A 26,237-nucleotide genomic window follows, 5' to 3' on the forward strand; every position below is an offset into this window, starting at 1 on the left:
TTTCTTGAAAGCCCTGGAATTAATCATGATATCTTTTTATATAAATTGTTTTATTGTTTACACATTTTAGATGGCCATGTTCGAGAAGGATATGGACGGGATATATTCTTAGAACAAAATGCTGTTTGGAAAGAATCTGATATCGATTACACATCTTACAGAAATATATTATCTGCTGCCTGGCCTACTCTACGTCATAGATCTTACACATGGGCAGTTCTTGAAATGATAAATTTAGATATAACCATGTACTACAGGGAGGAATCACAAAAGTTATCTGACCCATGTTCAACTCCTCGTGCTATTAAATGTGGCAAAACAGGTGAGCATGATTGTGCTAATTAGCTTTTAATTGTGCATATCTTTTTGTGTATTCAATTCAGTTATCAGAGAGCTTCGGTCTAAAAGATTTGTATGGTATCCCCAAAATGATAAATTGATATTTGATCTGTGTTGACGATAATTACATAAATCTTATCAAGATTGGCTGGTCAAATGTTTTAGAATTGAGATGTTTTATGTTTATGTTACCTTTGGATTTAGTTTGTTACATGGGTTTGTGTTTGATTATTCGAGTTATGAAAATTGAACAGTAATATACTACTGTTGCTTTTATTCATATGATAGTACATAAAAAAGAATGACATCAATCGTAAAAAAATATCAAACAGCATATCCGACATAACAACCAATAAAACCCCGATAATGTTTGTCTTTCGTAAACTGTTCGATCGTGAATTTGGCCGCTAGTTTTCTCTTTTTCAACTATTTTATATGTTTTACGTCGGGGACATGTATTGTAAACAATACGGGTTTCTCATTGATAAATGGCACACGTTGACCTATATGTACCATTACTTATATGCCCATTGTACTAACTCTATTGGATAACTTCCTTATTTGCATTCCTACTTCATCTTTTTTTTTCATACACAAAATCAATACGTTACTATCAGAACATGGTCAAACAACAATGTTAAAGTACCAACACAGCATGGTGTGGCCTTAACCTAGATTCACGTTAGCTAAACCTTAAGATATTTATTTTTTTATTTTTCATGCACATTCATTTTCTTTTTTTGTCTAAGAAAAAGAATATGTAAATGTACTGTTCGGAGAAGGAAAAGAATTAAAACATGGAGAGAGATATATGATTTGTATACATGCACCAATAACAGTTATTACACATGAGAAATGGATTGAAACAATAGACGACGTGTCAGCATGTAGTGATGGTGTAACTATTGATTTAACTCCACCAATACCGGGGAATGTGTATATTGGAATAGACTCTGCAGATCATTATCAGGTAAAAACTCCTAAGCAGATCAAGTTTTTTTTTTAATATAGAGAGGTCTAGAAAAGAACTAATCAGATGTTCATCTTTTACTGGAAAAGTCATTGAGATGTTCTGTCTTATCGGAAGTTTGTAGTTTGCTTAAAATTTTCGTCTTTATTTCATAAATACTTCCTAAATTATAAACACAGATAGTTTGCCAAAATATTTTTTTTCATTCAGTTCAACAAATTCAGAAATGTTTTGTATAAGAAATGTATAAAAATATATACTTTTATCCACAGATCCGGTATTCTGCGTTTAGAATTTTGCTATATTTTAGATAAAAAGAAGAAAACTGTTTTTCTTGTAGACATCGACATCAGATCTTCATGTAAACTGGGATTCCTTTCTTGATGTGGAGCAAAATGTTGGAATCAGACATACATCTGGAATAAAGGAATATCATTTAGGAATAGGTAAAGAGCTACTAAACGATAATTGAATGATGTGGTGTGATTAAATTTACTGTTTGCAATAGCATGAATTGTTCTATATAATAAGAATATTCTTATCCCGGGCATAAAAACAATGCCGTATTTGGCGAAAACTTTTCCACTTTTGATCTTCAGTGCTGTACAACTTTGTACTTTTTTCACTTTCGATCTTTTATATCTGGGCGTCACTGGTGAGTCTTTAGTGGACAAGGCGCGTTTTTGGCGTATTGAATTTTATACCTGATGCTTTTTGTTATCTATTAATCATGTTTTCTTTGTCTAATATGTTCTCCTATTTATTTGTATTGTAGTCCTGGAATATTATTTTGTCATTTCAATGTTATATTTAACTTTGCCATTAAAGTGCTAGGTTTGGCATGCCACAAAACCAGGTTCAACCCACCACTTTTATTCCCCTTTAAAAGTGTCCTGTTCCAAGTCAGGAAGATGGCCATTGTTATATTATTGTTCGTTTCTGTGTGTGTTGTATTTTAACGTTAAGTCGTTTGTGTTTTCTATTATTTTTTAGATAAGACGTGGCGCGGTACTTGTCTATCCCAAATTCATGTATTTGGTTTTCATGTTATATTTGTTGTTCTCGTGGTGTTTTGTCTGATGCTTGGTCCGTTTCGGTGTTTTGTCGTTGTTCTCCTCTTATATTTAATGCGTTTCCCTTGGTTTTGGTTTGTTACCCCGATTTTGTTTTTAGTCCATGGATTTATGAGTTTTGAACAACGGTATACTACTGTTGCCTTTATTTAATGAACTATTCAAACATGTACATCTTATTGTATTAAACTATATAGAATAATAATTCAATTGATCAAAATGTCTACGTTTAGCAATGGCTATCAAGCAACGTCCGTCTATTCATTTTTTAGGATTTTTATTCTCTTCCGAAATCGTTAATTTTTACCTCACTTTACCGCATTTATTTATGTAACATCCTCTTCGACTTGTCCGATTTACTTTCGATTATATAAACAGTGACTGCTGAGGAAATTCAATAAGATACAAAAATGTCTGTCAGAGGCAATCTGTTTTCTGACTTTCTAAAATGTTCACTTAAACTACAAAAAATCAATTGTGATGAAAACTTGAATGATGAAAAATTAGTTATTTGATCTTTTTTGGTTGAGGTAACTTTTTTCAACTTATTTATATTAAATATTACGTAATTAGTTTCACTGAATTTTCCTTTTCATGTTTCTTGACTACAGGTTCTACAATTGGTGGATCAGACGTTGTTCCATTCACAAACATTGGGATAGCAAACCACTATACGCTACATAAGCTAAGATTACAGAATGGACATGAATACTTTGCTTCGGTCAGAGGTTAGTTTTCTCTTTTTATGTATTGCAATCCTTTTCTCAATATCAGTTGCTCAGCTCATTTTTAAGTGACAGTTATATTTCATGAAATATTAATCTCGTTAGTTAAAACGATATGTTTAGTATAAATCATTTGTTGAAATTATAATATGTGTAATGTTTTGTATTGTTTTCGTAGTGGAACAATGTTTTAAAACTTTATCAAGAAATACATCAGTAATTAATTGTTAATTTTCATAGTGTTGAGGTTGTGTGATGACAATCTAAATCAAACCATCCTCTTGTGTATGGCAACTTCCAGTTGCTATTCAACGTCAACAATGCCCCTGTCGGTACCAACAACAACGATTCAGACAGTAGGGATTGATAAATAACATCCCATGACCAGGTGAATTTAGAAACAACGCGTTGCATCAAAAATATATCATTATACATAAAATATATCATTATACATCATCAGTTGTGAGATAGATTAAAACTCAAACGTCAACTGCAATCAGGAAATAATTCCCAGTATACATACATACCACATTACTCCCTGCTAGAAAACTATCAAAAAGTAAACAGCTGAAATAATCTCATTCACCTCATTGACAAAACAACAACAGACTTGAAAGAGCGAATTTGAGGCTTAACCAGCAGATATATAGATAATTTCAACCTGCAACACATAAAATCACACTGAAACGTTTGTCACTTTCAGTCATTGAGACGTAGTCTACAAGTAATCATAGACTACTGTGTGGAAACATGCAGGGATCACACAAAACGTTTCAAGTGCACAGCACGCAACAAAAACATCAACTGTGACGTTTTCTATTCGGTTTCAGAGCTGAAAGCATAAGGCAACTGTATATGTATACTAGTATATTTGTTTTTAAAATTATGGTTTATATGAAATTCTAACATGACGTCCTTCAAACGCTTTGAGTACACACCCGTGGTAAAATATGGATATATTGTATTGGCCGTTCCGATCGCACAACCACGTCATATGTTTTTTTTTATGAATGAAGTACCCGACGTCATAGAATGATGAATTTAAGCATTTTACGGGAAAATACACGCTTTTGATACCGAAAATCATCACAACAGGAAACGTAAACAAACGATGCTAAAATGTGGTATAAGCCCATTTTTTTTATATGTACATAGAAGACATATAAGTAAATTATCATTAAAATTCATCCAAATTTATCTAAAAAAAATTGTGAATAGTTTTAGCATGTCACTCATTCTGTTTGTTCCGTTCTTTTACGCCAATCTAAAAGTGCGTTAATTCATGGGAACGGCAAATAATGGCCACCACCTAGAGCGCTTCGATCCAAAACAATTGCCGTATTTGTCCTATTATAATCCAAATAATTCATGGGGGGCTTGAATATATCTAGATTTTACCACGGGTTGTCCCTTTATGCCGATATTTTACCCCTCGCTATCGCTAAGGGTAAAATATTTGTCATAAAGGGCCAACCCGTGGTAAAATAACGATATATTCAAGCCCCCATGAATTATTTTTTAAATAATAAAAAAATAAAACAGTGTTGGATTTTTTTTTAGAACTCTGTCGGTATATTTGTTTTTCCTATTTGATTTCAGCTTATGATTTTACTGGCAAAAGCACAACAGCCACTTCAGCTGCTGTCATAATTGACAACACACCACCGGAGAGAACAAAAAACCAAATACATATAGTAGAAAGACATATCAAAAACTTAACTGCATTGAATGCATGGTATGTTCATATGATATTTGCTTTTAATGAGAACTGAACTCATAAAGTATAATTTTGCATGTAAGTTGTTTTATACATTGAATATTGATGCTGATATTGATTGCATACAATACATACATAAGATATGATATGATTGCTAGTGAAACCGATACCCAAAAGGCCATATGACGCTGAGACATTGTTCAAGCATACAATTTAAATTCTAAAATGGAAAGATAAATAGCAAAACGAAAACAATATATAGCTTTCTTTTTCGATGCCTCAAGGCAATGCATCATCTCCGATGTTATCTGCGTATAGTCAGTAGTTGCGTGTTGACATTTTCTGTTATTCTACTGTTTTCTTACTGAAAAATCATTATCTCATTTTTTGTTTGTACCTTGATATGTGTCTCCCTAATCGTATCGAGATGTACTACAGTAGATTAATCAATTTATATAAGGGATATCAACCTTATTTCTGAAAGTGGAATTAAAGAATTTCTTTGTCTTTAAGAAGGATTTTCATAAGTTTAATTTAATATGAATATAAAAATAAGTCGATCAGTAGTGGTGTATATTTATCAACCTTTGAAAATCAACTATGTGTTACCATATCAATCCATCGAATCATTCAGCAGGCCATAAAGAAAACTAGTATATAGTGTAGAGAAATCAAATGTGTAATGATTTGTCCGAAGAACTTTGTGTACATCTTTCGAATTTTTTTCAGAATACTTATCTGATTTTAAACTGTAATGATTGAAAATACCTGCTCACAATATTTATAATAGATATAGGAAGATGTGGTGTGAGTGCCAATGAGACAACTCTCCATCCAAATAACAATTTAAAAATTAAACCATTATAGGTTAAAGTATAGGTCATCGTTACCTGAATATAATTAAAGCGACAGTAGCATATGTTGAAAACTCAAATAATAACTTAGCATTTAATTAAAGATATCATACAAAAACAGAAGCAAACGAGATCGAGACTTAGAGCGTAAAGAGCTGTAGCACCCACAACCTACGGACTGGTATAAAAGTTAGAAGCCCACGTGCATCTTGTAAAATTTAGTTACTAAATGTGCTTCTTCGACACATTCCCCATTTCCATTTTCAATTTTATTCTTAGTGCATGTACGAATATCTACACTTATTCTGATAAAAGGCCAAATTTTAATTCGCACTAGCTTTGTCGATTTTATGGACCAGTTGAAAGTATGCAATATAACAGATATAGTTCTAATATATAGTACAGATGATTCAGAATATAAAAAAAATATATATTCAAACGAATGAGTAATAAGCAAAATTTTCAAGAAAGATAACGATTTTTGTAATAACACTTTTTTCACAGTAGAGTTATGAAATTTTGTTAGACATTTATCATAGAACTGAATGTTGTGTGTTTTTGATGCTCAGTTGGAGAGATGTGTTTATAGACAAAGAAAGTGGAATCGACTACTATATGTGGGGCGTTGGATCGAAAAGAGGTCATGATGACATCATCACATTTACTAAAACAAACAAAGACTGCGAAGTCTCAGCTATACACAATGATTTTGAAATTCACGAAGGTCATAGTTACTTCATAACAATTAAGGTATCTCTTAGACCATTTCATTTCTTTGTCAATGTTTTCATATGAGTAAATGTATGTTTTCATATTCGTATTGCTTTTAGAATTGTTATCTTTTATTTCTTTTCATTCAACCTTTTTTTCATCGCTTTGGGTCATACCTTTAATAAATATATATATATAAATACAGTACATACTGATGAAAAAACTAAAATCGCAAAAATACTGAACTACGAGGAAAAATCAAAACGGAAATTCCTTAATCAAATGGCAAAATCAAACGCTCAAACTCATCAAAAGAATGGATAACAACTGTCATATTTCTGACAGGGTACGGTCATATTCTTATGTAAAAAATGGTGGATCAAACTTGGTTTTATATCTAACTAAACCTCTTACTGGTATGACTTTCACATAAAATCCATTATATTGACAGCCAATTGTGAAAAAACAAACAAACATTTTGACTGGCGTTGAAGTTTGCAAAAAAATTCCTTTTAGTTTACAAATAAAATAATGTTAGGAATAAAAAAAAAATATTAAATGTGTATCACATGTCAATCTCATTTCAAATAGGCAGTAAATCGAGCCCATCTCATGATATCAGCGTCATCATTGGCATATAGAGTGGACCAATCAGCACCCATAGCGGGATACGTATATGATGGATACCACCAGAATGCAACGGACTCCATGAGAGACATAGATTATCAAGTTGATTCCAAGACACTTTACAGTTACTGGGAGGGCTTCCATGATCCACATTCTCTTATCAAAATGTATTATATCAGCATTGGAACATGTCCTCATTGTCAGAATGTTTTAAATGAAATAGCTGTTGGGGTTATATACGGTTATTATGTTTATTACTATATTTCCTATGAAGTCAGATTGAATGAACAATATCTACTTGATATAATATTCAGCTAGTAAATCATATTTAAATGACTGTAAAGAGAACGTTGAACCCATATATAATGATATAACATAATAAAAACATAGTAGATTGATTTTCAATCAAATGAAATAGTACTTTGGGAAATGTAAATATAATTCATCGTACAGAAATGTGGGTTTCAATGTTCTATAGACAATTTTGCACTTTTATTGCATTTCTAAATGTTCGAAAGTTTTATGATATATTTGTACAAAGTTAGGATCTCGTATCATATATAATGAATAAACTCATTAAACCACATTAAAGGATAAACATAAAAAGAAAAAGTGAACATATAACCAAAGGAAAAGGTGTCATGTTTAGTTTTGTGGTTTTGGGTGATTGCTTCCACATGTGCATAGTATATCATTTATTAATATACATGTAAGACATCAAGAATGCATTAACTAGAATTATCCTCAGAAATACAACGGAAAGATTAATTTAAGTAATACAAATGTGTAAACAGAATATATAGAGTAAAAGTAAGTTAAAAAGTGATTATCAAGTTTTATACTGTAACTATGTTTTTTTTATTATTTGTATCAATTTTTGAAATTTAAAAGTATTTTTTTCAGAATTTACTCTGCAAAATATTCATTTGACAAATGGATTAAATTATTTCACAACTGTCACTGCCTGTAATACTGCTGATTTATGCACATCGGTGACTTCAGACGGGGTTATTCTTGATGATACTCCTCCTACTGTAGGAATTGTCCAAGACGGGATTGGAAAAGACGATACGCACTATCAAGCATTAAGGTGGTATTTTGTTTGGTTTTGGGATTTTTTTGTAATTGAGTTATTACAGGCAGAACACAAATAGTTTTTAGTTTTTGACAGAAAAAAAAGTTTAAAAATAAATGTTAAATGATTATCAGGACAATAAGAGACAATAAGCAATTGTTGAAGAACATAAATAATATATTTTTGCATCTTTTGAATAGATATTAAAAAAAAGCCATGCCATTATAACAGTGCTAACAAACGACCTATTACTTCTATTTTCATTTATTTATTTGAGGAATTATATTGCTTGCCAATGGTATGGGTTCACTGATCCACAGTCTGGAATAGATTATTTATCATGGAGGGCTGGAACAAAATCTGGTTCCGGTGACATTGTCCCATCGACAGATATACCAATTACCAACCCTATTGTACATGTGAATCTTACTCCATATCTTCCACTGCAAAAGAGAATATTTGTAACAGTGAGAGTATATAATAAAGCAGGTAATTGAAAGTTAAAAAGTAATATGTGTAATCACATTGTCCTTGTAAATGACAGTTATCCAATTATTAGAATGTTCAAAAATGATACTTTACAATATTGACTTTTGATGAGCTAACCTGGCTTTTACGACTGTACTCATGCAAGTAATTTTCCCTTTAAATATACCACTGAGCCAAAACAAAAACATGTGTTTGTGGTACAGTTTGAATTCTTCGATACACTGAACCTCTACATTTTCATTTAAATTTCAGTTTTTCTAATTCAGATTTTAAAAGAATATTCAATAGCTAAAGTCGAAAATAATCTAAATATGATATATCGTTGATTGAAAGTAGAGCTTTTAAAAAATCAAACTATTTTGATTAGGATATAAGTTTAAAAGATGACACTGATGTAAACACTTCTTACATTTGTGTTTATGTTAATATTATTGTTTTATTACAGGTTTATATTCCGAAGCATCATCTAATGGCTTCATTGTTGATGTAACACCGCCGATATTCTTTGAAAACCCGTTTTTGGATCAGAATTTTGGATCTTTTTATAAGGATTCAATAGTATTCAGAAGTACTTTTAAAGTGAAATGGAAGGTTCAAGATAAGGATTCATTTATTGAACGTCAATATATTTCAGTTGGTTGTCATATCGGTGGAAATTTCAGTTCTTCAGCTATTCAGGTACACTACTTTAATTGTAATATCATTTGAGATATTTTCAAAATTATATTACGTTGAATAGTTTTATTTAAACATGTTAAACATCATCTATTTTCTAACTAGAGGAATAGTAGCATTTCGAAAAAGCGCATTTAAGTGTATAAAGTATAATTTGGAACAAAGTGGTGCAACTTGCATATTTTAGTCTATTTTTGTGCCATTGCAACTCGAATAATATAATGAGTTGTCTGATTATACCGTGAAAAAACATTTGCTATTTTTCAAACCTGAATCGAATACCTAACTTTAAATAAGTTAAACATATCAAAACCATGAATATAAGACGAGAAAGGCATAAATAAATGTATATCATCATTCGTTGTCCACCAGAGAAAAATTATAAATGTAGGTCCCATGAAAATATGTGCAGGGTTTAATTGTTCACTGTTGATTTCTTGACTTACTGGTGTTTGCTCAACGCCCTTTACTGTAAATAATCAATACAAAAAATGTTCTACAACTTAAGACACAACACAAAAAAGATATTACAAATATACGTACTAAGAATAATACTTGTTATCATCTCCATCCAAGTAGTTAATTTTAGTATATCATAACCATATTGATATATGTTTATTTACACAACAAAACGAAACTTTAAGCAAGCCTACTTTCGACAACTATTCAAAACATAAAAGTACTAAATCATTTCCACCAACTATAAAGACGTCACGTCATACATGTATGAGAAATGTACACACACGTTTGAGACTTTGCAAAAGGACATAGCCTTAGGTGTTGTGCCGCCACGTAACATATATTTGAGGTATGGATACATATTTGAGGCTGGACATTGCAAATATTTTATCACATCATCCAGATGTGTACTTGTGAGATTTAAACTGGACTGATAAACCTTATCAGCATGTTCATGTGAAATGTCAGTATAGATAGCATATATGCATCAAATAGTGTAAACATGAAGTTTCAAAGAGAAAATGTAATTTATGATAGATAACACACTGGCACTCACACCACATCTTCCTATATCTATTATATTATTTATAAAATTTATATCATCTAATAACTGATGGATCCTTATTCTCCAGTTGAATGGTATAGTACGAGAATATACGTTTTCAAGACTTGATCTTCATGATGGCGTTAAATACACTGTTCACCTGATTGCCTGCAACAGAGCAAAACTGTGCACAGAATCCAAGTCGGACCCTATTTTAGTTGACAGTTCACCCCCTACTCCAGGTTAATAGCATTTTCTTTTGATTAAGAAACATAGAAGTTACAGCGTAATAAGATTATGTATATAATGTGCAGACGTCAGTACTGTGTCATAGTAAGTTCTTATAGTTTTTATACCCCCGTATATGGTAAACAAATGTCCGGCGTCCGTCTGTTTGTCGATCCGTCTGTCTGTCTGGCGTTCACATGTCGCACTGTAACTTGAGGACAACTTATCCAAATTTTATGAAACTTAACATAGTTGTTTCTTATGAAAATAAGATTAAAACTTTTTAAGACACTTGTAACTAAATCAGGCGGGTGTTTTTTTTTCACATGTCGCGTCGTGTCTCAAAAATTGTTTATTATTATTGCTTAAAACTTGACACACTTCTTAGTTATATAAATCTAAAGATATGTTTACCTTTTGGTGATGGTTCAAACTTTTATTCTAGAGTTATTGAGTTTTTTGGTAAAAAAAAAAAGGGGGGCATTTCACATGCTGCGCCGTATCTTAAAAACGATTTATGATTATTGATTATTGTTTAAAAATTTTCACACTTCTTAATGTAGTTATATTACTTTAAACATCATTGTTGACGATCTTTTTGGTGATGATTAATAATTTTATTTTAGAGTTATTGAGTTTTTTGTAAAAATTAAAAAGACGAAGGGTTTCACGTGTTAAGCCGTATCTCAGAAAATATTTATGATCATATCATTAATCTTTACTTTAGCCATGCTATGGTGTATCTGAAATCATTTGATATGTTTTTAAATTTACATAAGATTTAATGCGTTTGCACAAAATTTATCGTTTGTCCTCTTGTTTTCTACACTAAAAGTAGTAATGAAATACCTTCATTTATTATTGTATGCTATTGTAATACAAGTGAGAGGGTTACATTTGTATCTAGCTATAAATCCAGACTTAATCCACCTTTTGTACGTAAGACAATGTCTGTACCAAGTCAGGAATACAACAATTGTGATCGATTCGTTTGATTTGTTTGAGCTTTTTTTCATTTGATTAGGGAACATGAATTTCAAAACGGGTATTTCTGATTCAAATCACTATCTCTAAGGCCCAAATTCATATGCGTACTGACTGATTATACACTCAAAAATTTTGATGTTCACAACTATTGTTGTTGTCATATTTCAAAGATGCCCTAAGCAGTTCAAAATATGAGATAAAAATGTGAGAAGATAACGAATTCCCTTGCCATAGTTCTCACTATTTTAGACAAAATCTGACGGGTACCATATTTTTTTGATATTATGAAAGGAGGTTGTAAATCATTTAATTATTGTGTCACCAAATCCAAGAAATGTTTAAGTCTAGTTTATACAGTTCCACACTATAGAATCGAAATCTTCTCAAACTATAATAAAACAATCAAACATGGAATGTCTTCCTTTTTAATAGATTATATATAGGACGTGTACATTTACCAATATGTATACCTTTATAAAACCAGTGTGAATCATGATTCAAATTTGAAATAGTATCACTAAAAATATAATTCATGTTCTCATTTAAACAACATTCTTTCATTCTCCTGAGTTTCACTTATCAGGTGATCAAGAACTTTTTGATGTACATGTTGAAGTTATTTTATAGTCTACATTCAGAAGTGGAATAAGTCGCCAGTGTTGTTATAAATAACTAAGTTAAACATCTGCTGATCAACAGGTGATAACTCCTTATTTTCATATAACTTCGGAATTTGCCTTCTTGAAATACTCTTTGAAAGATTCAATACGGTGTCAAACAAATCTATAAATAAATCGTAAAACCATCAAATCCAGGATTTTTCCATTTTCATATCTTTTAATGCATTACTTTTTTCTAAATTTTCGGTTGTTTATAGAGAATTTCAATAATGGTGCTATCCACAGAAAGAAAATAAGCCTATGTATATAAGTTATAAATGTGTTTTTGGATCTACAAAAATTCTCATTAAATAATTTATAGTTTCCTTCCCCTCCATCAAACACTGGGTACGATAAATAGTCATATCTGTTCTGTTCTGTACAGGTATTCACCTCCGTTAAATCGGAGCACTCCACTTATCGGATGAGCAATTTAATTTACACACCGAGATTGCGGATATCTTTATATTTACATTAAAAATATGTACGACTAAAAGAAATATTTTTAAAGTCTTAAAATATTACGACGATAATGAGTTAAAAATATAATGTACACATCACAATTGCGGTAATAAGAATCAACACGATATCACGGTAAAAATGTATGCAGCTAATGTTCACCACTTGTATCACAATAAAAATGTACACAGCACAAGTTGCAAATACAGTATCACGATAAGAAATGTACACAGAACTATTGCGGCAATAGCGTTCACCACTATATTATGATAAAAATGTTATTTACAGCTTATTTAATAAAACTATAAGTGCCCTGCCAAGGCTATCATTAAAAGTATAAATCACGCACTTCTTGATAGACTGATACAAGTTAGCTTGGCATCCCATGCAGACTGTACAGACTATATTGGATAATAATCACAATCGCGTACCAGTGAATTGTTTGTTGTGACTGAGTACATATTTTCTGTATGTAAATTTAGGTATGTTTGCTATCAATACGGACCATGTTTCAAAGCTTGGTCGAATGATCAATGGCTGGATGATATGGTCAGAGTATAAATTGTGGCTGTCCTGGTTGGGCTTCACTGACTTGCATACTGGTATAGAAAAATATTTGGTGAACGTTGGCAGTAAATATATGCAAAGTGATATCAATAAGGTATAAATAATTTAATTGTTCCATATGTTAATGTATTGTCATGACATACACGTACTCATCAATTATTCTTGTAGATATTACGGAGAACATAGATAACAAGTAGAGTTTTGATGTCATAAATCAGAGTTATAATATGCAAACTAATTCAATGGCGGCAATACTGACATATCTAAAAATTATCAATCCCAGCAATACATTTCAAGAAATATTTTGATTATCCTTTTATTATAATTAATTAGATTCATTTACGCTCCTACATTATTAATAAATGTCAAGAGGTTGTTTGTACTGATAATTTATTTTCTATGTTTTATACCTTAGTTGTGTAACAAATATAAGGCCAACTAACCAAAATATATGAAATCAAAGCAAATCGATACCAGCTGACATTTACAAAATACAAATACAAAAATAAAACAAAAAAACAAACAAACAAAAACACATATTTTCTCAATGATAAGAGATACATATTGTTTATCCACATTGCGTGAAGATGTTAGTCATACTATATTATTAATTCAAGCTATTACAATAAGCTTTAACACTATAAAAGTTCTTAGCAATATTATTTTTGCTTTACATGAATGTGCAAATCATACATATCGCTTATTCCAGCTACACATACAGTACTATTGTCCATATCATTACTTTTCAAAAGAAACTTAACTTATCTTGTTCAGACATATTAACAAAAGATGGAACTATATAACTTAAGTTACAAAAGAGTACATTTCTATTAAGTTCTAACGCTTTACATTCAATGAGGAAATGGAACTCATCTTCAATTCCATCCTTGCAAATTTGACAAATTCTCTGTTGTAAAGATGTTCTTGTATATCTTCCAATAAATATATATGTGTTTATCGGTATAAAGAAGTAGTTTTCTCCATATCCTATTAATTATAGAACTATATATTGCAGGTTAGAGGGTCTCCTGAAGTTTTTCTTCACAATGAATCTGGAATTGACAAAGGGGATGAAGGTTTTGTTCAAACATTTTCTATTGAAACAGTCAGCCTTAGTGCTTTTGAACATATTTATGTCAGCGTTTGGGCTGTTAATAAGGTATGTGTAACAAATTTGTACACATTAGTACAAATCACACTACATGTAATGCACACGACAATAGTTTTCCAGACTTTTTATACTATGAAGTTTGTAAATTATTCGTAAAGTGTCTTTTTATATCTATGATATTAATTCCAGGACATTTTGTCTTGTTTTAACGTTTTCTAAACATGACATATTTGCTAATGTGTAATCCTTATTTGACATTCCGCCTTTCAAAGATTAAAAGGTAGATTTAATGCATTAATGTTTACTTCTGTACAAGATTAATATCAAAGAAATCCTATTTGTCATAATCATGCTTTTTTTTTTATGGTTGTTGGAGGTGATTGTTTTAAACCTTTGACCATGATTTTTGAAAATTTCATCCTCGAAAATGTAATTATTCTTAATATGTTAACTGTATAGTTTTTATGTTTTATTTCTAATAGAACTGCTCTGTAATCAATTTGTGACAATTTTATGGTTTTGAATGACCTACCAAATCTCCTTATTAAAGCCTTTAAGTCATCCGTCACTGACACATTGACACAGCGTTTTAACACAATTCGTGTAAGCTGATTTCACTTAGTTATTAAAATTCTTCACATAAATAAACTGTGTTGGTAAAACAAAACGTACTATTTGTAATAGTTTACTTTGTTAATGTAAGAGTATTTAATCTTTCAAATAATAAACTGGGCGAACTTTCGTCTTTCAATTTGAACGTTAATCTTAAAGACTGCCAGATATGTGAAAAATAACTTATTGCAAAGCAGGTTTTATTTGCAGTCATAAAATAGGTGCAATTTTATCAACCTTACCAACTTGTATTTATTATTGACTTTATTTGTCTAATGCTGAGGGGCATTTTAATGAAATAACACACGTGAAGCTCTAATTTTAGTCATAGAAAAGTAAGTAACACTGTATGAATGTCGAAGAATTTTTGGATTCAGGTATTACAAGCACACGTAAGGCCTAAATTTCAAGTCATGTATGTATACATAGTAAACGGTTTCCTTCTTTGACATGAACTAAGGTTTAAGAAAGTAACCACTACTTTGCTTTCTACTATTAATCAGTAAATAATTCAAGTTTTATTTTGGTTTTGATGAAATTAAGTTGCTTTTGTAAAATATAGTTTTTGAATATGTAATGACACCTTTCTAAGGCTGTAATACTAATTCTTCAGGTGAGCTGTAGTGTACTGGTTTAGGGCACAGTCTGTGAAGACGATTATTTTGCGCCAGCCCAATTTGATGAATCTAACAGAAACTGATTTTGAATGTCGTATAAGGATGAATAAATTGTACAATCTCAATCTTCGTTCAAATACTTTACATGATTTTAGTAGGACGAATCATTATAGTCGGCTGGACTGCTATAATAACTTGATTTACAGTTATTAAAAGCTCTTTTCGGAATAAATACACCATCAATATACTCATTGCAGAAGCGGGTCTTAGAAAAAGAATAAAATAATGATATACCAAGGTAATACTATACATCAATGACAAAGAAAATGCACAATACTATATTTAAAAAAATAAAAAAACAGTGCCAGAAGTTGATCCATAAAACTTTTACAAAATACATACGCAAACCTCGCAAAATCCGGGAATTAAAAGGTCATTATCTTGTACAGGTTGGATTGTCTAGTCCAATGATTCACTCACAGTTCAGATTGGTACCCGGTGGTTTATTAGAGTTAGTTCGCCGATGCACTGCTAAAACTTGTTTAGGCCATTGTGTCTGTTCTACACAAGATGGCCGCTGTGCACTTGAAGACAAACAGTGTCATGACGTTTCAAAGGGTATGAATACATTTTTTGTCATTGCATGTATAATAAGATATATGTTCATCTGCATACAGTAGTTATTGATACAAAGAAACATATCGATTTTGACTTTGACTAAAGAAGTTAATCTATAATCTAGTTACAGGGTATTGGTAAGTTATTGCTAATGTGATACTTCCCATCGAAAGAACGAAAGATAAGGATGAAAGCAACTAAACTGTTGTCAACAATATTCATTCCATGAAGCATAAACTTGCTCGTTCTTTAAACGTTGTTTGCTTTTGTGTGTTTTTTTTGTTGTTTTATTTTTTTGTTTAAATGTTCCTTTCATAAGTTTAGAAAACATATAATCCACAACAATCCAGATGAATAGTAATACATGGACAAGGATAAGCATACTTTTCTAAGACGCAGAAATTACAGATGAACCAATGACACGTTCGAATAAAATTAAGATAATGCGGTTAAATTTCCAATAAGACAACTATATATAACTACTTAAGAATTAATTTTTACGCTTCACTGTTAAATGTACAATAAACATAACCGATAGCGTACAGCAGATTACAAAGTGTACAAAGATTGAAATTTATTGAGGAGCAATTGAAACGAGAAACCAAAAGACAAGATTTTAGCTTTAAAAATTATGAGAAAAAAACTCTTTTTGTGGTCAGCAATCAAGACAACCACTTGACAATATAATCTAGGATTTGAACATACGTGTACATAATATCACGGCTTAAACCATTATCTCCCTATGTGGTAGAGTGATGTAAGGGTGAAATATTATAAACAACGATAAATATCACTTGAAAAAGGCTCGACTCAAAGATTTTAATTAAGCAATAAAGATAATGAACGAAATGATAAATGAGGTAAGGTAACTATCAAAGAATACTTGCATTTATGCAGAACATCGGATATATCGAATCGCCAAATTTTTGTAGATTTGTACAACGGGTTTTTTTTTTTTAATAATTTTTGCTGGTTTGTTTTTAGTATTTGCTTCGTTAATTTGTTTATATCTATTTAAGATAATCCAAACAATGTTATTGGAGTTTATGATGTAACTAATTTGCACGATGTTCCTCTGTATGATATTCAGTACACCCCTTCAGTATTTGAACTGATGGCAAAGTGGCAAGTAATTCAAGTTCAAGGATTGCCTCCACTATGGTAAGTAGCTCTTATAGCTCAAACATGTTGTTTCTTATGAAAGTTTCTTTGTTACAACTGGAGTTGTTAAAATGAAATGACAGCATGCTGATAAAGGATTTTTCTTTATTCTGATTGATTCAGACACTTCCTACTCTATGAACTGATATAAAAATTAGAAAAACAATAAATCTGTTTCCATTTGTTCATTTCATCCTGGAATCCGGACATAACTTGACATTGCAGTGGAAAGGATTTAACAAATATAAGTATAGGAATATAAAAAGATTTTGTTTGACAAGTGTACGTGTTATTTGTTGTAAAAGAAAACAATCAGGTTAAAAAAAGTTACATGAAAATCACAGGAGCATAAATTGAAACATTCAGTAGTAAAGACAAATTCGCGTTGTATAGGTACATATGTCGTTCAAACATGAAACAACACAGAATCATATTTGATGAACTAGATCCTTGCAATATATTTTATTTTAATATGTGTTTTTCGGGAAGGCTACTATGACATCGAACATTTAGTATTTGAAATGTCATTTCTTCGAAATCTATCATGCACCTAAGTATAAGCCAATTATCTTCTGTAGAAAATACTAAAACGCTATTACTTATAGAACAAAGTAATCTTAATATTTGTATAATTCAAACTTAGAAAATTTGATATTTAAGAAATAGAATGGAAAATACATAACAAGGATGGAAATTGTTATTAAACAAGTTCTAAAGAAGTTTACGAAAAAGACTTGCCACAAATAAAGGAAACAGTAGTATACCGCTGTTCAAAACTCATAAATCCATGGACAAAAAACAAAATCGGGGTAACAAACCAAAACCGAGGGAAACGCATTAAATATAAGAGGAGAACAATGACACAACACCGAAACGGACCAAGCATCAGACAAAACACCACGAGAATAACAAATATAACATGAAAACCAAATACATGAATTTGGGATAGACAAGTACCGTGCCACGTCTTATCTCAATATCACAGAAATAAGAGAAAACACAAACGACTCAACGTTAAAATGAAACACACACAGAAACGAACAATAATATAACAATGGCCATCTTCCTGACTTGGTACAGAACACTTTTAAAGGGGAATAAAAGTGGTGGGTTGAACCTGGTTTTGTGGCATGCCAAACCTCGCACTTAAATGGCAAAGTTAAATATAACATTGAAATGACAACATAATATTACAGGACTACAATACAAATAAATAGGAGAACATATTAGACAAAGAAAAACATGATTAATAGATAACAAAAAGCATCAGGTTAAAAATTCAATACGCCAAAAACGCGCCTTGTCCACACAAGACTCACCAGTGACGCCCAGATATAAAAGATCGAAAGTGAAAAACGTACAAAGTTGTACAGCACTGAAGATCAAAAGTTGAAAAGGTTTCGCGAAATACGACATTGTTGTTATGCCCGGGATAAGAACATTCTTATTATATAGAACAATTCATGCTATTGCAAGCAGTAAATTTTATCAAATGAATATGAAAGAGATATACATAAAGAAACTGAAGTGTTAACTAATTACAGAAAACTAAACCCGGATACATAACGCCCAGATATAAAAGATCGAAAGTGAAAAAGGAACAAAGTTGTACAGCACTGAAGATCAAAAGATGAAAAGGTTTTGCCAAATACGACATTGTTTTTATGCACGGGATTAGAACATCCTTATTATATAGAACACTTAATGCTACTGCAAACAGTAAATTTTAACAAATGAATATGTAAAAGAGATATACATAATGAAACTGAAGTATTTACTAATTACAGAAAACTAAACCCGAATACATGATGCTAAGTTTCTCACAGAATAGACACACCCGCATCAGTCCAGGCGTCAACGTAATTAAAAATACGAATTCGATATTTAAAAATCTTCTCGTCATTCAAACTGTAAATGTAAACAAATTTTATTTTAACCTGACCTAAATGGCACTTTCGTCGGTCATAGTTGAAGTGTTGCTCTTTTTTTAAATTAACGAAAGGTTGTATAAATAATAATTTAAGAGGTTAGCCACTTATAAAATTGTTTTCACAGGTACGAATGGAGTGTAGGACTATCTGCAAATGATGAACCAGAAGGTGTTTTTGACAATGATAACGATGTCATTTGGAGACATGCTGGACAAACAAATCAGGCGTTTCTGAGTATTGAAAGAGGCAAGTTTATACATTTGTTCATATCTTTGTTGTGATGCCGTTTGAAATTACTAAGGGCAGAGTAAAACACGCTATTTTTTTGTACTTTTACTAGACACATGATTTGTCTTTAGATTTCAAATATTACATTAATTTATATATAAAACAGACAAACAGTGAAGGGAAAATAAACGAAATCGCTAGATCACCAATCAGATAAAGACTTGGAGATTACCATCTCATGCAATGTATGTTCCATCCATTCTTAACCCACGCTTAGTGGTACATGTCAAAGAGTTAAAAATGGCACATCTAGTTTTAATTTCAAACTCTCATTATTGACTTATTGGATAAACAACAAAGTTTCTTTTTGGAAAATTTGAGATTAAGGTAGTTCATGATGGAGATATTCTTTCCCATAACACTGTTGGAGGAGAATTTGATATACGTCTGCTAGTGATTGGTTAATTGGTGAAATCTCCAAATGGTAAAAACCTCTATAGTGTCATATCAATTGAAATTTGATAAAGATTTAGGCTTGGGCAGATGGTACGTTTCTACTCAAGAAGGGTAAATTACAACCTAAAGCAAAAAATCCCATTCGCCATTAGAAAAAAAGAATGGAAAGACTCTTTTATTCACAGGCAACAGCAGTAAACCGGTGTACAAAAGTCATAAATCGATTGAGAGGAAACAAATCCGGATAACACACCCAAAATTCGAGGGCAACAAATCAACTATAAAAATAAAACAAAGGACATTTTCACGTATTTGACAGTTGCAATTATTTCGGTAACAGAGTCACATATGATATTAAGAACACACACATACAACAATACCTAGCGGCTGAGTAATTCTTTAAAACAATGCGTGTACACGGAGAAATTACAAAAAGACTATTTTACCTGTTTTGGGCTCCGCCTGGTTGGGATCACCGTAACTGCAATTACGATAAATAGTTTAACATCATTGCACAGTTATCAATGCGGTTAAATTATCTTTAACATTGTAACTAGGTTTTTTTTAATTAAAAGCTACACGAAACATTTAATATCTTACTTTCTTTTCTATTCTACATGTAGGCAGAAAACCACTGAGGGAATTTGTCGCCTACTCATTTTACGTTCGAGCATGGTATAGTGATAATACATATGCAGTATTCAAAACAAATGGAGTGACTATTTTGTCGAGACCATTAGCTATATCGAAATTAAAAGGATCTACAGTAAGTTGATAAGTATCTGTAGTTTTATTTTCATTCGTGTAATTGTAGCTGCCTTTTTAAAAAAGTTTCCGAAACGGGATTATAAAACAAACACTTTCAGACGACAGTATACTTGTATGAGACATATTCATAATATATGTATAAAAAATGGCAGGTGATGCATTCAAAGCAGAAGATATTAACTCTGTACACGCACCCGTTCTCGTACCTTTTAAAGTTGACTGGAGTTTTTGCTTCTTTCGTTGATTAGTCTCCATTATTTATTTATGAGATTTGAATTTCAATTGACTACTGTTCTTAATTCTTAACGGGTCTCATTTCCAATATCACTAAAACAGGATATGTGTTTTCAATATGGTTCTCTGAATCATATATACAGTATGAAATTGTGCATGAAAACCCGGATGTTAAGTGAATTAAAATGTAAATGTGGACTAACAATAAACAATATTGTTTATACTTTAAGGTATGTGAACAAAGACCTGGACATTGGAAGAAGGATATTGATTTCATAAGACCAGGATTTCCCTTTGCAATCAAGTGGAGCAATATATTCATTGATGCAGATGAAATAATTGAACGATTTAACATTTATCTCAGTACATTTCCAGGCGGTAAATACTAAAATCAAATTTTACAAATATTGAAATGTAATTATTGTGAACTAAACTTCAGTCGTTCCTTTCGTAAATGTTTTTCAATTTACTTTTCGATGGCATAACACATAGATGCTATTCAAACTTTGAGTATTTACATTAACTTTTCTGATAATATGTTGATGTACGAAACGCGCGTCTGGCGTATTTACTAACTTTAGTCCTGGTATCTATGATGAGTTTATTTGATACATGTGTGAAACATCTGGTTTTCGTAATTTTATTTGGATATTTGATATTTATTAACATTTTACATGTTTTTATTTAGGTTATGATGAGCATATAGCCAACATAGATTTACCTGGAACAGTCACATCATACAATGTCAGTCGTATACCTCTAACACCGGGCATTGTTTTCTACAGTAATGTTGTAGCTTACAGCTTTTCAGGAATACATTCAACAGTAACATCTGATGGGATAACAGTTGACATTGTACCGCCATCCACAGGAAGTGTAAAGGATGGAACAGGTTTGACTTGAGGAGTATTCATTTTATTTTTCATATACGATAGGTGTCGGTCTTATAACATTTTACGGGGGTTCTATTTATGTTTTTTGTATAAAGTTATTGTTAATTTGTTGTCATAAATGTAGCTTTGGACCTTCCTATTACAGTTGAACACCTATTGAAACAAGAGCTGTTGCTGATTCATGTGAATTGTATTTAAAATACAAGTTTAAAACCAGTTTATCATTCTTTTGTCTTTTTTGTAAAATAGCAATTTTAAACGATTGAAGGTCTCTTCCTATCTTGATAGAAAAATGCACAAAACCATTCAATTGTTAGATGCAAGATGTAAATATTTGATACAGAATGTAATTTTATGTTGGTACAAAATATTTATTTAAGATGATCATCGTTATGTTCCTGTTTAATTAATTGTATAACACAAATCCTTTACTGGAACATTTGGCAGAATTTTGAGACGTTTTTGAATCTAATATAAAATGAGAGATTAAAACAATCGCACGTTAATGCTCATATGTTAAAATCAAAGGAGACAAATACGATTTTGTGATTTTCTAATACCTCCTCTTGTGTTCATTGTGTAGGTATTATGTAGGTATACATAATAAGTATAAGATTTTAACATTTCAATTTATAGGCAATCCAAGTAATGATTTTTGCCATAAATATATATTGTTTAAGTCTGTGTCTTTTGACAACGTATTGTTCGTGATATATAAGATAAAAATGTCTAGTTTTACCTAGTAACTATCTTGTGCATTTAATAGGTATTTATGATTGTGATTATCAAGATGATCCTCAAGTAGTAAGCGCATCTTGGCATGGTTTTTCTGACCTAGATTCCGTCATTACTCATTATATGTGGTGTGTGCAGACGGTTTCAGAGCTAACTTTATGTAACATCAGAGCCTGGGAAAATGTTGGTATCCAAACATCTGTATCTCGAAAATTAAACGGAACTTCTCTTTTGTCAGGTACAAGTATTTAAATGAATGTATTGTTAAAAATTTGCTACGATACATAGTTTCAATTCTCTGTTCCGTAAGTATAATACCAACAAAGTCACTGATACATGTTTTTGTAATTTGATTTCGAAATTTCTCTATATGAGATGAGTAATTATTCACAGTTTAAAAAGCAGAATACATTTTTAAAATTGAAACCAAAACGAAACAAAATTTAAATAAACATTATTTTGGTTTTTGACAGAATTATCTTATTTTCATAAAAAAAATCGTTACATCATTTATTAAACTGAATTTCTATTGAAAAGTATTAAAAAGTTTGTCAGTATGTTCAATAAGTATTATTTACATTTATGTAACAATATCAATACGCATATACTGCTATAAATATTTATATTATGGCTAGTCTCGCACAAATGATTTGTAATGCCATTTATTTTATTGTGTGATTGGTAATTATTTTAGGAATGAAAATTCAGAGTTTGATATATGCAGTGGATATTGTTGGACATGAATCTGCAACTGTAAAATCAAATGGTGTAATCGTTGACATAACTCAACCTATTCCAGTTAAAATGATAAATTTGGACGGCAATCTTGCTTCAAATCCATCTTTTGAGCTTTCAGAAGGAAATACTGTTCTTTTGGAGAATATAACGGATGATAGCAGCTTGTGCAATATGGCTGAATACGTTCAACTGCTAAATTGGACGAAAAAGTCTGATTCCTGTGTAATAGTGTTGAAATCAAACAGAAACAATGCCTTTGATGGACGATCGTTTGTATTTCTGAATGGCGAGATATCTCAGAATGTGCCAAGTCTTGAGAAAGGTCACCTGTATCGCATTACATTTGTTACAGCACACCCTTATTGGGAAGGGATAGATGGTGCAAATAAAGAAGGATTCCTTCAAACTGGAAATGAGCGACATGTTTTTTTGGTATATACCAAGCAGGATAGACATACAGCACAAACTTTTGATATTCATTGGCATCACCATACATTTTATTTTAGACCAGTCTTACAAAACATGACAATTAGTTTAGGGAGTTTATTTGGAAATACAGGACTTTATTTTGATGATGTAAAATTTCAAAAGGTGAACATGCTAAAAACGGACAGCAATCAAACCTCTGGTAAACATGTATATAACCATATTGTTACGATTCATCAATGGTCTTCAGTACATGCCTCCTGGCATTTCGTGGACCCAGAAAGCCCCATTGTTGATTACACGTGGGCCATAGGTAAGTTTATATACTTTGTCTTTATTAGTAAAACAGAAATAAAACACATTTGACAATTGGAAACAGTTCTTAAAGTTTATAATAAATGCAACTTACATCTTTTGATATAGCAAATAAAGACAAATTTGTACAACTTCAATATGAATTAAAAAAAAAGTCCATAAGTTTTCTGCAAGGAATCATGAACACGATCAGACGTTTGAGCATATTCGGTATAAATCTTCAAACAGTTCCAAAGTTATGTTCAATTATGATCTTCTTCTCAAGTTATCAATCAAAAGTAACTTGGTACATATTTGGTATGCGTGTTGAAAACTTAGCCTACGTAAACGTATATATGGCGCTGATATAACAGTAGTAGGAAAACCAAATTAATCACGCAGGTGAAATGTGTTGAAAACAAAATTCCAAAAGGATGTGTTACATACAGCTAAGTTCATCTATGTATGGTGTAGATAAATTTAAGTTACAAACACGTGACAAAACAGAATGCTATGTTAAATGATAATGGACATGTATCATTGAGTGTTGAGAAAATATGAATTAGTGGAAGAAACGTGTATTTCATTTTCAAACATGAGAAGAATTGTACATGAAATTGAGAACGAAAATAGGGATTGTGTCTGAGAGACAACAACTAGACCTTAGGGCAGAAACAATCGAATGTATGCTAAAAATGTCATCTTTTATTTCAGGATATACAGAAGGAAGTACAGAGGTTCAAGGTTTTCAAAGTGTTGGTCTTAGCAACTTTGCATATAATTATAATGTATCTTTACCTCATACATCAACGATTCACGTAACCGTTATAGCTACGAACGCTGATGGTTTAATGACAAAGATACACGCTGAAAGTCTTCTTGTAGATAAAACTCCGCCAGAAATAACATGTGTCAATGATGGTATAGGTAAATTTACATGCTTTTAAAATATTGCTAAAATTGAAAAAAATCGCAAAAGTAAGGTTTTGTTTAAGTGTATTTTATTAACAACATGTTGATAATTGGATACGACGGCTAGTAATTAATTCAGTGCATGTATTTAAAATCAATACGATATTTTCCGCCTAGTTTAATTAATTGTTATATGAATTATAGAATACAAATAATTTCTAAATTGGTATCTTTACATCAAAAATGTTCTTTTCTAATTTTAAGGTGAGGATATAGATGCACAGTCGGAATCTGAAATATCTGCCAACTGGGAAGTAGACGATTTAGAATCTGGATTAGAATCCTGCGAATTTTCAGTTGGTAAGTTCTTTACCACAAGGTTATCACACCAGTGCTTTCGTCTATCTTTTGAAAATAAATGTCCATCTTGTCAGAAAACAACTCAGTGTAGAGAATAACATAAGTTTAACACATTGTTGGGGTATAAATTACAGTGCAACCAAAACACTTATGTTATTAGCTTGATATCTATGTTTTCAATTAAGGGTTTGTCGCTTGCACTTTGGTAGTGAAAACAACAACGTGCATTGAGCACTTCATCAAGTGATCATTATTGAACGAGTGTTTGAATAATGTACACGATACTTGACAACATTTAAAATTAAGAAATTCATATTTAATTTAATGTAAACTTTCTCTCTTTTCCAGGCTACCAGTTATACGGCAATGAACTTCAAACATTTCAGAAAATACCTGTTGAATTACGACTATTGTCGAAAGTGTTTCCATACGATCTCATGTTTATGCGGACGATATATGTAACCATTAGATGTAAGAATAAGGCTGGGCTGCAGTCATCTCTATCAACTGATGGTGTTACTGTATCTAACCTGCCTCCAGTCAGTGCTGGTGCTCAAGTGAATATCATCCCTCTGTCAGATACGGAATATATGGCTTATAAAGGATTTCAAAAGAATAAACATACAATGAGAATTAAATGGTCAGGTTTTAAAGACATAGTTGGTCTGGACTCTTATCTGGTTAGTTTATATTGATGATCATTCAATTATTTTAAATGTAATATGTAGTACAAAATGTATGTCTAATATACTTTTTTGTTTTGTTGTTTTTTGTATTAAGAACGTCTTGTTTATTGTTAACGTTAATTCCATGAAGGCGAAATCAGCAAGTCTCAAAGTTCCTGTTTATGTTTGGTTAGGTGTTACCTATAGCATATCAGATAATAGCAGTTTGATCATTTTTTTTGGTCAATCAAATTACTGTTAACGGGTCTTGTGAGTCGAATTTAAACAAAAATTTCTAAATTCAAAAATAAACGCAAAAA

The 26,237-nt window shown here is 31.3% G+C and overlaps 1 protein-coding gene across 1 annotated transcript in view; it reads left to right on the top strand.

Annotated features, from left to right (window-relative positions):
* The window catches only part of LOC134684589 (uncharacterized), an 85,635-nt gene that overhangs the window by 57,980 nt on the left and 1,418 nt on the right, over positions 1–26,237 (top strand). The window contains exons 27-50 of the mRNA XM_063543886.1: positions 71–322; positions 1,089–1,309; positions 1,650–1,755; positions 2,994–3,110; positions 4,707–4,842; positions 6,248–6,428; positions 6,981–7,257; positions 7,920–8,106; positions 8,369–8,580; positions 9,026–9,258; positions 10,347–10,500; positions 13,074–13,252; positions 14,174–14,317; positions 15,948–16,116; positions 17,136–17,277; positions 19,333–19,458; positions 20,520–20,658; positions 21,125–21,272; positions 21,583–21,786; positions 22,554–22,760; positions 23,217–23,999; positions 24,695–24,907; positions 25,157–25,252; positions 25,601–25,932. Coding sequence (XP_063399956.1) covers positions 71–322; positions 1,089–1,309; positions 1,650–1,755; positions 2,994–3,110; positions 4,707–4,842; positions 6,248–6,428; positions 6,981–7,257; positions 7,920–8,106; positions 8,369–8,580; positions 9,026–9,258; positions 10,347–10,500; positions 13,074–13,252; positions 14,174–14,317; positions 15,948–16,116; positions 17,136–17,277; positions 19,333–19,458; positions 20,520–20,658; positions 21,125–21,272; positions 21,583–21,786; positions 22,554–22,760; positions 23,217–23,999; positions 24,695–24,907; positions 25,157–25,252; positions 25,601–25,932 — 4,958 coding nt within the window. The remainder of the gene's footprint in view (positions 1–70; positions 323–1,088; positions 1,310–1,649; positions 1,756–2,993; positions 3,111–4,706; positions 4,843–6,247; positions 6,429–6,980; positions 7,258–7,919; positions 8,107–8,368; positions 8,581–9,025; positions 9,259–10,346; positions 10,501–13,073; positions 13,253–14,173; positions 14,318–15,947; positions 16,117–17,135; positions 17,278–19,332; positions 19,459–20,519; positions 20,659–21,124; positions 21,273–21,582; positions 21,787–22,553; positions 22,761–23,216; positions 24,000–24,694; positions 24,908–25,156; positions 25,253–25,600; positions 25,933–26,237) is intronic.

This window comes from Mytilus trossulus, chromosome 9, assembly GCF_036588685.1.
Source record: "Mytilus trossulus isolate FHL-02 chromosome 9, PNRI_Mtr1.1.1.hap1, whole genome shotgun sequence".
NCBI classification, from domain to species: domain Eukaryota; kingdom Metazoa; phylum Mollusca; class Bivalvia; order Mytilida; family Mytilidae; genus Mytilus; species Mytilus trossulus.